This window comes from Labrus mixtus, chromosome 12, assembly GCF_963584025.1.
Source record: "Labrus mixtus chromosome 12, fLabMix1.1, whole genome shotgun sequence".
Classification (NCBI taxonomy): domain Eukaryota; kingdom Metazoa; phylum Chordata; class Actinopteri; order Labriformes; family Labridae; genus Labrus; species Labrus mixtus.
In genome coordinates this window covers 11,769,427-11,782,755 of record NC_083623.1, presented here as the reverse complement: position 1 = coordinate 11,782,755, position 13,329 = coordinate 11,769,427, and the positions used below count along the sequence as shown (strand labels likewise).

Genomic DNA, 13,329 nt, shown 5'->3' with positions numbered 1-13,329 from the left:
TCCTATTCGCACACATAATAGAGTACATCGAACTCAACACTGTATGCCGTTTGATTATGTTTTGCCTCTATAGGTTGTTAGGAATGCACAGAATGCCTTTAATTTCCCCCCTGCATTCCACCCTCCTCCCTGCACTGGTCACTTGTCGAAGCTTGTCCTAGCCGCCGCAGCCTTGTTGACACTCGTCCCTTGGCGAGATGTGGGAATTTGTAATGAAAACACTTGGAACGTCCAGAAAGATTAACCCATATCCCCACTTAGCAGCATGAAAAACACCTCTGTGCTGCACGTAGGCGCATGCGTCGGTGTAATTAGGAGTGAACGGGAATGGCGGGGGGGGGGGGGGGAGGGGGGCAGGTGCTGGAATTTAGTGAATTCGGAGCGAGCTGATGAACTGTGAGCAATAAGCCAAGTCAGAGATACAACATGCGAACTGTAAATCTCTGCGGCAGATTGCAATATGAGCAGGAAATAATACAACTACTAAACAAAATCATATTTGGCAATATGCTGTCGAAAAAATGGGTTCTAAACTAACTGTTAATATCTAAAGATAATCTCAGTCCATATTTAAAAAACATAATTAGTCTCAATACTTTGTTAAAAACCTGCACAATACAATATGATACAATGAAATATGATACTTTACATTATTATATGATATGAAATACAATATCATACGATGCAAAACGATATGCCATGCCATGCACTTTATCGACCCACTAGGACAATGTGTCTCAGACTGAAGTGTACCAAAGAGCAAGAAAAGTTATACATAATGATAAGGATACAATGAAATCTACTTTGAAACTTTACCTGCCCCCTATCTTATCCAACAGTTTCAAAACCCATTTCTATCGCAAGAAATCCCAAATATTCTTTATTTAAACATCCGAACTAACTTTAAAATCTGTGACCTTGTCATGTGTCACACACCTGTCAGAAGTTCCTACCTCTGAGTTTGAGCCCATACTCTGCCATCTTTAACTGTAAGCCTCCAAAACACTCAACCAAAAGAAGCAAAAAAAAAAGGCAACCCAAAAAAAAAGACAGTCCAAGAGTTTCAGCAGCACAAGACAGAGTGAGACATTCCTGCCTCCTCTCTCTTCTTCTTCTGTTCCTCTGTCGCTCCTTGACCAGCAAGGGAGGAAGAGATCAGAAGAATGCTGCAGCAGAAAGCGAGAGAGAGAGAGAGAGAGAGAGAGGGGAGGGAAAAATGGGACGCTGTCAATGAGAGGGAAACAGATTGGCGGCAGAGCAGAACAGGACAGGGCAAGCCGAGGGTGGGGAGCCAGAATGCATCGCAGGATAGAGGGTGAACGCAGATAAACACAGAAGAAACACTGTTGGGCACCAGCGCTGCGTGCAACAGGGCGACTGAATGCATGTGCCGTGAGAAGATGGGGAGAAAAAAAAAAAAGAGACAAAGCGGAGCCTATCAGGCAAAAGATCAGCGCACAAACACAGACACAACAGAGGAGGCTTTAACTTTGTGATCTTCATTTACTGGAAATCTACACATCCCAAAGTTTGGGACGCAAACCATCATCAGTTGCACTCCCACATATGTATATATAAACACTACACTTACAGAAAGACTTGTTGGGAATCTCATAAACAGGAGAAAAGATAACATCAGTGATTCTATATGCTGTCAAAGTATGAGAGATGAGCTCAACAATGCGGAAAGTTTTGCTCTTGACTCTCGGCTTACTGAGACGTTCTGTCAGGTGTGTGTGTAGCATTAAGGAATTATCAAAAGGCCTGAACTTTGGCAAGAAAAGCTAGAAAATAATGTGTTATTACCAAAACATACAACATTATTTTACTTTCACACAGCATTTTGCATTAAATAAACAGCCAGTAGCCTAGTGGTTAGAGAGTCTGCTCCATGTACGGAGGCCAGGGTCCTCAAAGTGGGCGGCCCGGGTCTCGAATCTGACCAGTGGCTCCTTTCCTGCGTATCCTTCCCCACTCTCTCTCTCTCTCCACAGTTTCTGATTCTATATCCACTCCCCTGTCTCTAAAATAAAGGCATTAGAGGCCCAAAAATAAACTTTTAAAAAAGCCCCCAATAGTTGTGTTTCTAATAGTTATATTAAATCCAAGTAAAAGCAGTTTTTTTTTTGTCTGTATATTTCAATTAAAGACAAGGCAAGTGTTGATCCTCAAAAAAGTAGAGATTTTGATGTCTGACAAGGTGGAGGCAGCAGAAATGTATTAGCAGGGGAGTACCAAAATGTGATACACCTTAGTAGAGCAGTATTAAGTTTAGTGAAGCTTCATTGAGTCTCAAAACAAGTCAAATTTTTTAAAATAAATATCCAACATGCAGAGGTCCAGTTTGTGTTTTGATTCAACCAGTTTAGATCGCAGCGTTTGACTCTTCCACTCAAATGTAACAACATACTGTGAGACAGGAAGCACATAGGACTACAGCATAAACACAAATAACACAGGCCTATAAAACAGGCAGAACCATCAAGGACACAAGAACATCACAACATATTCAACGGTAATACTTACCGTACCATAACACGTTTTGTACCGCCACATTCTTGACTGTACAGCTGTTTTTGTGAGCCACACAGAGATGCTAAATATACCACTCAATATCTACGCTAGCTGTGCATTGAGATGCTAACAACCCCCACAATACAGCTGCTTCTTGTATCAAAGCAACAACATAGAAAATAAAGTCACGAAGAGAAAGGATGTGATGCATAAAATGAAAATCTGGATTTCAGCTGCTGGTATTTTGAGTTCTTGTGGTCTACCAAACAGACGCCTTAAACTAGTTGTGGTTTCTCACTCTTTAGGTTTAGTCAATAAACCGCTTAAGTCTATATTTAATGTTGTTTATAACTTGAGGATAAATCTCCCCATATTTGACACTAGAACTCCAGATTTGCTCGCCCACTTACCTAGATAGAGAAAATGTTCAGGCTTTCCTTTCCTCCTGAAAAAGCTTCTCTTCCTCCAAGACTTCCACTTACTCAAATTCATGACGGCAAGCAATCTTTGTGCAGACAGAACAGAGGAAAAAGAGGCAGAAAGAAACAAAAACAAATCCGGAAGAGGAAGACAAGCTGGTAGTGATGGTAGCAGTGGAGGAAGAGCGAGAGACTTAAGAGAAAGAGGAAGTGGAGGTGTGAGAGCGTTTATCGAGTCTGTTTATTCGGGGGTGCTGGTGGGGCTTGGTCGTGAGATGTGACATCACGCGCACACACTCAAAAGGATGGTGAGAAAAGTGAGTGACAAGAACAGGGACTGCCTGTAACTCAATTAAAAAAGAAGAGAAAGTGACAGGTGACGTAGATATTTGTGTTTGTGTTTGTTTGTAACTGACAGCTGATTCCCGCTGAAAAACACAAAGTAGTGACGGGGACGGCCGGCTCATGTTGCAGGAAGTGACAACACAGGTTACAATCCTGATCCAAAGTGACCTAAACACTAAAACATCCCGCTGATACTCTGGGCTACAACCGCCACTTGCTTTGCTAATGTTTACATGAAAGTGAAACCTTTAAATATTTAAGAAATGGTGCGGAATAAATGCAAAACTGAGACATTGCTCCTGACATTTACCGCAGGTCTGTGAGCTGGGGAGCAGAGGCGTGAGTCCATTTGCTCATTGACATATTAAGTCAATGAGGGGCAACTGAATAAACAACTCTATTCCCACAGCGAGCGAGAGAGTAGAGTGGGAGGAGGAAAGAGGGAAACACAGAGAGAGAAAGTTAATTGTCCTGTCTTTTGTTTTCTCTTTTCCTCTTTCACCACAGAGAGGAAGTCGAAGAGGGAAAACTGCCCGGTACCCCCCTCATGAGCAACTTCCAGAGTCAGACTGAATTAAATCCTCAACGCTCCACAGAGAGTAGCAGCAGCTGGTCTGGGGTTAGGTCAGGCCGGCCTTGGCAGTGACTTAAGGAATCAGAGACCAAAAAAGGGACTTTCCGCTGGACTGAATCAGTTATGACCTCAGAGACAGGCGTCCCCCCTACCCCCTCGGTCATTTGGTCTGCATCCGAGAGCATCCATCACCAAGCGTCTTGAATAAAAGACTACATGTGGAGATACACTGGAATAAACATCTGACTGATGCTTGAAAGAAATGAATAAATGTTTTATTTCCATGCCTTTGCATCAAACAGTTCCTGAATCCATCATCTCATTCTGAGTTGCAGGGGGCTTTTTGTTTTTCAAGATTTATTTTTGTGCCTTTATTGGAGAGACAGGACAGTGGATAGAGTTGGAAATTGGGGCGAGAGAGAGAGAGAGTGGGGAATTACATGAGGGAAAGGAGCCACTAGTTGCGAATCCTGGTTGCCCTCCTCGAGGACCACAGCCTCTGTACATGGGGCGTGCGAAACCAACCACTCTGTGCACAGACTCTTGCAGGGGGCTTTTAAACTCATGTAATTCTGTTGGTTTGTTTATAGGTCATTTTTACTGATGGATTAATTTTAAAAAAAGGAATGTCACACAGCTTCATCAAAATGAAATGAATTAGGCTGAGGTGCATGATTTGATTTGTGATGTGTCATTCATAAATGATATGCCCAGCGTACAAAAGGCTTTTACAGGACACCAATCATTGGAAAAACGTTCAAATGCAAAATATTTCTATATTATAACAAAATGGCAATTTGCTGTTCAGCAAATTATCCAAGATCTAAACTGAAAAACGACAATGTTTGCATCCTTAAGTCTCCTAATAATTAAATAATATTCAGTCAAGGTGAGTCACACACCCACGCCTTCTGGTCGTATACCCATCCTCCACTAAGAGACAATCTTTTCCCCCCAAAGGAAAACTTTGGCTGTACTGTCGCTCTTTGATGTGCGATACCCTGCAGAGATTTGAAATAGTACAACTACCTTTTTTGGTGTGTCCTAATTCTGATTGTCAACTCTGATGTTAGTGTGAGATCCCTACCAATCAGGAAACAGAATGAGTCACAACCTTTACACAAACTTCTGTTTTGTTTGGTTTCTATAAATTTGGTAGTTCCTCTGTTTATACAGGGTATCTCGTCTTCGAGGATTATGTTTTAATGATTATTATCTAAACACAGCAGCTAATAAGGACCTTTAATGCAGGATGTGTTGAAAGCCAACATTAATAAAGTGATATTTTTATTTATTTATTCCTTTAAAAATACTTCGTAGCCCAATCACAGTTGTGTTTCTCTCATACACACATGCAGAGTGCATGAGTCAGTGGTCTGATCATCATCTCAGAGAGAAAGATGGAAAATATAAATCTCCCACAATGCCGCAGGCTTCCTCCACCCATGGAAAAAGTAGACACTAATTTCTAACTCCTAAAAATGTCTTTGTAGGGGCATCACATCTAGCTACAAAGCCCTTGGTTCATCACCATATAGACTGTATAAAAGATGGACATAGTCTCAGTGACGTCACACATTGGTTTCTGTTTTTAAGCACAGCAACGGGAGTCAGTCACTATATCTTTCGCAGTGACCGTGAGTGTGACTTCGACTTTGCCACTTCGCTGCGTGTCACCCCTCACCCTCTTCTCCCAATGTTTCCTATCCTGCGTCTCTTCAGTTTCTTTATCCATTAAAGGCAAAAATGGCCTAAAAAAAATGCTGTCTCAGGCTAACTCTTGGTCAGCCAATCAACATGCAAAGAGGTGGAGCTGAGGCGGTTATTTAGCTCCTTGCAAACAGCTCGCCTGTCAGTCAGAACAGCGACAACCCTAATTACGCAGAACTCTTAATATAACCCTTAATATAATAAAAATGGATGAGTCATGAAAATAATTCACCCACGTACAGTGTGCACAATATAGAGATGAGCTTTTGGGTTTATTTCTCCTGTCGAAATGGGCATTTTAAAATAGGTGTTAAAGGGACATTTCCCAGAAGGACTTCAATCTCTTCAAGTCATTTACTCTGTGGTGAAACACCACTGTAGCTTTGGAGGGTTAACCTTCACTCTCCAACTGCCTCAGCTTGTTTTTTTTGTTTTAGTAAATCCTGTCATGCGAGAGGTCAGAAGGTAGATTGAGCAACATGGCTTTTTTGGCCTAATGAGCAGGGAGAAGAAGGAAGAAAGAGGGGATTTAAACTGGTAAAGGGCTAGCTCTGGGAGCGGGAGATCCACAGACAGAAAGAGGAGACCAGTTGTATGTGTTCAATGACCACAGAAACCGTCAAGACTGATCATTTTCTGCCATTTCCAGCCTTCTCTAAGAGTTTAAATGTCATCTGGACTGGGTGCGGCATTTGCGCGCATTCACATAAGACCAAAGAGGCAAAAAAAGTCCCACAGACAACCGCACCCAAGGGGGATGTTTTGGCCAGGGCTCCCGTTCCCAAATTTCCAGGCAGAATTTTTGGAGAGCTTGAAGCTTCCTCCCACTTCCCGGGCAGCTACGAGAAGCTAACACGAGTGTCCACTCCTTTCTAAATATATTGCTGTGAAGACACATCCAGCTGCGTTCCCTGTGGAGACTTTGTTCAAAAATCAAAATAAACACATGAGCAGGACTCTCACTGACCATAGAAGTGAAGCTGTAACACCAGGGGCAAAGAAAAAAGACACAGATTCAGGTCATGACATCTCAGATTGAAGGGGCGGCCACAGTGAAAGCTTCTTTGTTTGATTTCTAGTTCCATGCTTCCCACACATGCCCATGCACACCCATTATTATGTATTTGCATAACCCTGCATACCAGTGACAGTTGGAAAACGCTTGTGTGCTGTCACATTTTGGTGCAAATATCACTTTTTAATAGTAGTTTTGAACGAGTTATCCCATCTTTTTTCACATGAGTAAACATTTCCAAACAGATGCACCAAGTGTAGCAGAGCCAGTATGGTGACAAATCTCAAGAGAAAACTTCTTTCCACACCCTTGTGACGCTCCACACCCTGCATTTGGTGACAATCGCATTCCTGTTCCCTTATTAGACACAACAATTCATGTCACTATAACTGCCTGTCACACCCACAGATAATGTGTACGCAGATTGTCCTCTTTTGTGGCTGAACAGGTACATAATCAACAAAGGGACGCATCTTCAAAGCAGAATTCCCTCAAGTCAAAAATCTATTCTGTGATGTTCGGGACAGCTGTTGTTAAACCTCAGTAATAAATTCAAAGATACACAATGAATAAAATGATAGGGAAAATCATTGTGCAAGGAGGAGAAAATTATAACAGAAAAAAGGTGAGAAAGATGGAGAAGAACTAGAGCAGGTCAGGTAACTAGAGCTTTATGACAGAGGGGCTCTCAGGTGACAAATAAACAGAGAGGGAAAAGGGGTCAGGTGAGCATCCATTATTGTGTAACGGTTGTTTAACAACAGCCTGTGACCCTGTGGATGATATTTGACCTTTCACATTAGTCTGCACTCTGGAATGGGCTGGGGGGAGGGGACGTGCACTAGAAAGAGAGGTAAATGAAGCTTCAGGGGGTTAAAGGGTAAACCAAGCAGAACTTTGTCCCAAAAAAAAAAAAAAAAAAAAGGTGCTTGTAAGCTCTCCGTAACATCTGTTTGAGTTCGTTTTGAACAAACCAGACGAACATCTGGTTCTCAACTGAGTTAAGCCCATTAGATCAATTTTAACTTTCACTACAAACTGTCTCCACGATTCAATGTTAGATTTACTGGTTAACCTTTCAGTCAATTATAGTGAAAATGCCCATCAAACATTCTGCATTTAAGCCAAAACTCAAAATTCTCATTTAGCCCAAATGAAGATTTTAGAAAGTTTTAAAACAGAAAATTGACGCTAGGTGGCCCACTTGGAGGGCTATAGCCTCCTAAATTGTCGCTCCCGATGACTAATAGTTTTAACTGAGGGTGTGATACGATACGATACCAGGGGTAGGAATAAAGACATCTGATATCTTAAGCAAGAATATTTGCTATTTTGACTTTATACAATGACAAGGGTCATGACAGCTTTCATTGTAAAAGATAAACCACTAAAAACATCAAATCTAGTATAAAAAGAGTAAAAAAAAAAAAAAAAAAGGGTTTTCTCCAATCCCACATCCAAAACCATAGCTCTACTTTTGTACAACTCAAAGAAATTACTTTTCCCTGACTCCGTGACAAAGAATGAGAATTTGAGAATCAATACAGCATCACAAAATGTAACATTGCAAACTCAAGAAGTGGATCGATGTTTTCTTACATCATAAGTTTCAACATTGTGTTTTCAGTTCCATTAACAGAAAAATACTGAAAAGCTCATTCCTACCAAGCTGATCTTCCAGCATGGACTCGAGATCATTTGATTAAGAGGGTAAGCCATATTTGACATACTGTATGTTATAATGTTTGAACTTGTCAATGTAGGTCATTCTTTTAGCTGGCGTTAAACAGTTCTGCCCTGCTGCCCTCTTTCCACTATGCCGTGCTGGACATGCTCAAACTCTCTCTGGTCCACTGCTAAACTGCATAACAACCTAACACACTGGAAAACATGACCAACCGCCCCCCGCCTCAACCCCCTGAAGAGACATGAGTGTGCACATGTCTGTGAACTGGACAGGCTGTCTGGCTGGGTAATCTCCATTATGGGACACCATACACGGGCACACACACACACACACACACACACACACACACTGTGTGAATGCTGTTTGCAAAATGAAAAAGTTAAAGCTAATGGAATATGCTGACAATCAGGACAACCTACTTTGTAACAATGACAGAAGATGTTGGAGATTTGTGTGTGTGTGTGTGTGTGTTGTTTTGATGATCCACTCTATTGTATAAATTCTCCTAGCATTCAAACACGCCCCTATGGCTGCCTGCATGACCATATGAACAAGTGTGCTAATGTTTCTCCTCCCAGCTGTGTAAACATCTGTCCACCTGCCCCCCGCCCAAAAATAAAAACACACACACACACTCAGAGAGAGAGAGAGAGAGAGAGAGAGAGAGAGTCACCTGCTTGTCAATCACCTCTCAAAGTCTATGTTTGAGCCCCATGTAGACTACAAAACTCTTATTATCTCACCAGATAACTCCCTGCCTAATTTTCTGCTGACACCAGACACCGCAGCAGACAGGTCTGTTAAGCTGTCACAGGATGAGGGTTAATAATCGGTCTGCATCGTTTACAAAAGAGCTCAGGTAGCACGTTAAGATGCTTTGATTTTCAAAGCCATAATGACTGTGATGACAGAAAGAAGAATTTGACAGGAGCGGTTTGTGAGCGGTTTGTGGGTGAGGTTGGAGCAAACGTGTCCTGGTGAAAAATAGAATATTCCCATCTAGAAGTGTGCAGATGTTTCCCCTTATTTGACCCAGGGTTCAGGTATTCTCTGGACTGTAAAGTAAAAGCACTTTACTAGTGCTCGACAAGACACATTCCACAAAAATCCGTCGATAAGTGAAGATAAGGAAGCACAGTCTGAAAGAAACAGTCTCCAGGTTAGACACACGCGGTGTTGTTCTAGTGTGCAGCTAAGCTACGTGCTAAATTTTCCCCTCTCTGCCATAAAAGAAAACATAACTTTTAGGGGTTGCTGTGGAAACCGGAATCTTTGTAAGAAAAGCATTGTGGTCTGAACGCCAGCGTTGTAAATTACAAACTCCATCGGCACAGAGGAATTCCTGGCAAAGAGGCGGCCAGCATTGCGAGGCTGGGCGGCTGCTGGAAGCTGGCACACGGAAAGGATGGACAGATCTATACACTTTACTGATTGTTGCTTTTTTTATGTATGAAGTAGAAATAAAGAGTAAAGGTAGTGATACAGCAAGGGGATGGACAAGGATGTGAACCCCCCTCCCCCCCCCCAAAAAAAAAAAAAAAAAACCTGGAACATTTTGATTGTTGTATAATTTTTCCTCAAAAGCACTGCCTAGAATTGAGGCTTTGATTGATACAGAGAATTCCTCCGATAAAAGTGTGATGTAGTGACTCCTCACAGCTTCATACAGATACCAATGTACAGTATGCATGTGATTATTTGCTACCGTTGGCTCAGTACACTGAAGGAAATCTCCACGTAAAACAAGCTAAAAACAGCAGAACAAGCTCACGTTACGCTAGCAGCAGCGCAGTTGAAGCCCATCATGATAGCCTGTTTCTGCCGATAAGAATCAAAGAAGCCCATCATGAAATGAATTTTATATAATGTAAACTTAATGTTTATGGAAAACTATGTGATAATATTTAATGGAAATACAACAAATGCTCATGTTTTGCTACTTTTGACTAATGCTACACTCCCCACTAGCACTGTACGCTGCTGTTAGCTAATGTTACGTGATCATTTACCTGAAAACATATTTTTTCTATGATGCCAGCAGCAGCCATTATATATTTAGTTGCCATTGAGGGACTATAAAGAATATGGTACCATGTGGGATGATGGTATATGTTATTATATATGGGGAACTCACTAAGACTGCTTTTCTTCGCAAAAGTGCTGTTACTAATCTCAGCCATCATCACGTCTTTGTACATTCATAATGATTACGCCATGGCGTAATATTGGCGTCCCAGTATCTGTATTCACATTGCGTTTGGGCGTTCAGGAAGCACGGCACAGCAAGAGCTCCACATAGAAACAGTTGTCAGTCACGTACGCACACACACAGCGCTGCCCTCCCCTGCTGGCTCTGCTAATCCTGTCTCGCCTCTGTAACGCCGCCGTTACTACCTCTAAAGACGGTACAGAGTGGGGATCACTTGCCGGTTTGAAACGGCAGTCTGAATAGGGCTACAAATACACAATACCGCACATCAGAGTCATTTCTGTTGTAAAGCAGATTTCTGTGTTGCAACAATACTAATCACTAAAACAAAGAAGTCTTATGCCAAGAACTGTCTGCCTTTGGATAAATCCTGCAATGACTTTTACAGTTACAGTACACCGAATGGTTAATACTGCATGTTTTTTTGATTTACTGATCTATTGGAGTATGTTCGACATGTAATTTATGAACATGAAAGCACATGTTTGCTTGCATTCTTCTTTATTTCCTTCTGCCACTGGTTTTTATTCATAGCAGTAGCAAGACTTGCAAGTTGAAATCATTACCGATGTGTATGACGCTTGAAGTATTTCTCCCAACAATTTACAATAAGAATCCTTTTATAATCATTTACCATACTCTGAATTTATATATTCCTTAATGCATAGTGTTGAATTTATTTTTGAGAGCATCACAACAGAGTACTGTAGGTCAAGAAAATGACGTAAAAAAACACATGTGCTTTGTGGTATTGGCCTTAAACTGCTGCAAAACTTAAGAGGCTTTGATTGATTTGTCTTTTTATGGCTTCATCAATCTCTTAAATTCAAACAAATATGCAAACACAGCACATGATCATTGTCACTTAAGGTTAACTTAATCCTTTTCAAAAGCAGGTAATTATGCTAATACAACACAAGAAGCCAGATTCCATACATTGTGCTGATCCTGAGTGTTTACTCGTAGCTCAACTAGAGCACTCCTCCTGCCTGAGCAACAACGTGTTTGCGTCTCTCTCTCTGTCTCTCTCTCTCTCACTCTCTGAGGGTGGCGTCTACAAAAGATTAACCTATGGAATGATCCACAGAGAAAGGGATCACAGGGTGCGGCTCTCTTAACCCATCCCTGCATTCTTGTCTTGCCTCACCACTCCTGCCATTGGTCACCTTCTCTGTGACTTTCTCTTTCTCTTCACAAACGCGTTACAAGCAACCATCTCCTGTTCTCTTTTGTGTCTTTGCTTTTTCTAATGTACCCTCTTCTCCTGCCTCCACGGGAACTGCAGGTTAAGCATGCACAACAGGATTTCTGGCTCTGTCAAGAGTTTCCTTTCAGTAAACGCTCGGATGCGAGAACAACAAAACGCTCTCTCTGCAGTGATAAGAAACTGGCACCGCACAAAATGTAGCCACAAGACAAACTCTAAATGGTAAGAAACATACCAGATCGCCACTTGATGATGTCGTTGAACTCGTCATTCGCTCCTCCCTCGGCAGTGTCACCTTTTGAAGCCATTGTACCCAATGAATTAAATCCTTTTGTCAGCTGTGCAACTCACCAACAGACCTGTAAGTAAAAAAAAAAAAAAAAATCACATTTAATTGCACTGTGGCTTACTAAAATGGCAAATATTTAGACTTAACTTAAGCTTCTTTCATCTTTAATGTGACTTAAAGTACCGGAAATCACCTCAAAAAGGACGCCAAGACAGTCAAAGTGTCACATGAGGTCTCGCTACGTTCACATAAACATTCAAACAAGGTCACCTAGTGTGCAGGAAGACGTAGCACTTCATGAGGAAACACCGAAGGTTGTTAAACTACTAACAGCTGCTTGGGACTTTGGCAACATGTCCACTGAACAGTGCTGAGGAGGAAACAAACTTGTTAACACATTGGCTTTAGGCTGACAATCAGGACACTGATTTATGTGTTAAATGACTCCTGTGATAGTAACTGATGCTGTAGGTAATCAGAAAAATTAGACAGTACTTTTTGTCCTAGTCAATGCTTTATCTCATGTTCACCTTATGCTTTGTTTATTAAGTACTTCCACTGGAAGTGCAAGGAAGTTAAATATTAATATCTTCACGTTTCTTTTTGGTCCCAGCTCCCCAGAAGATTCAATGAAGACGCTGCCAATGATTTGAGAGGTGTTCGTTGGCATTTTGTAGGATAGCAGAGCACGGCATGCGGTGGGGTCAGGTAAGGTCATTTGGTGAATTAAGTCAAAGTTTTCAGGAGCAAACATAACCATAAAAAAAGAGCATCTTCTCTGGAATGGGATTTCATGAGAGATAAGAGTTTCCTCTTGAGGATACGAGCAATAACGTCCTTATATCACAGATGTGGTTTCATGTGTCATTATGTGGTAATATTTGGAAATGTCGCTGTGATGTGTTCTCAACTTGTAGCTTGAAAAATACAAACACAATCTCTCAGAATCTCCTGTTGAAAGCTTGACCTGAGTTCACCTGGCTCTGCGGCTTTTCAGGAGTCTTTTTTGCAGCTTCGGACTGTTAAGTGTAGGGATAACGCTTTTGTGAATATGGTCTGTTTTAATTCATGGTGTCCTTTCATTACCTTCTGGAGCATGCTCACTCACCAGAAATAGCCTGCTTTTACCATGAAAGGGCTTTTACGTGCTGTTTTATCAGCAACAGTGCATGGTGAGTTCACAGTTCCTTCAAGAGGAATGATGCAAGATCCAAAAATAACATCTGTAAACTCGAGCTAAAAGAAAAAGACAGCCCCCAAATCTGTTCTACTGATCTCTTTACAATTTCGGTTCCTCTCTGTGTTAAGAGGAGTAGTCTTGACAAGCAGGCACAAACAACTGAAAGAAGACAAGACATCT

General features: G+C 41.6%; 1 protein-coding gene across 8 annotated transcripts in view; it reads right to left on the bottom strand.

The window, feature by feature from the left end:
* utrn (utrophin) overlaps positions 1-13,329 on the bottom strand; it is a 178,830-nt gene that overhangs the window by 164,703 nt on the left and 798 nt on the right. For 4 of the 8 annotated variants that reach the window (XM_061052004.1, XM_061052009.1, XM_061052008.1 and 1 more), the window contains exon 1: positions 2,925-3,078. In XM_061052004.1, the coding sequence (XP_060907987.1) occupies positions 2,925-3,006 (82 nt within the window). In that variant the 5' untranslated portion in view covers positions 3,007-3,078. Of the gene's footprint in view, positions 1-953; positions 997-2,924; positions 3,080-11,915; positions 12,059-13,329 lie in introns of those variants that run through there. The other 4 variants (XM_061052006.1, XM_061052007.1, XM_061052012.1 and 1 more) reach the window with 4 other exon arrangements.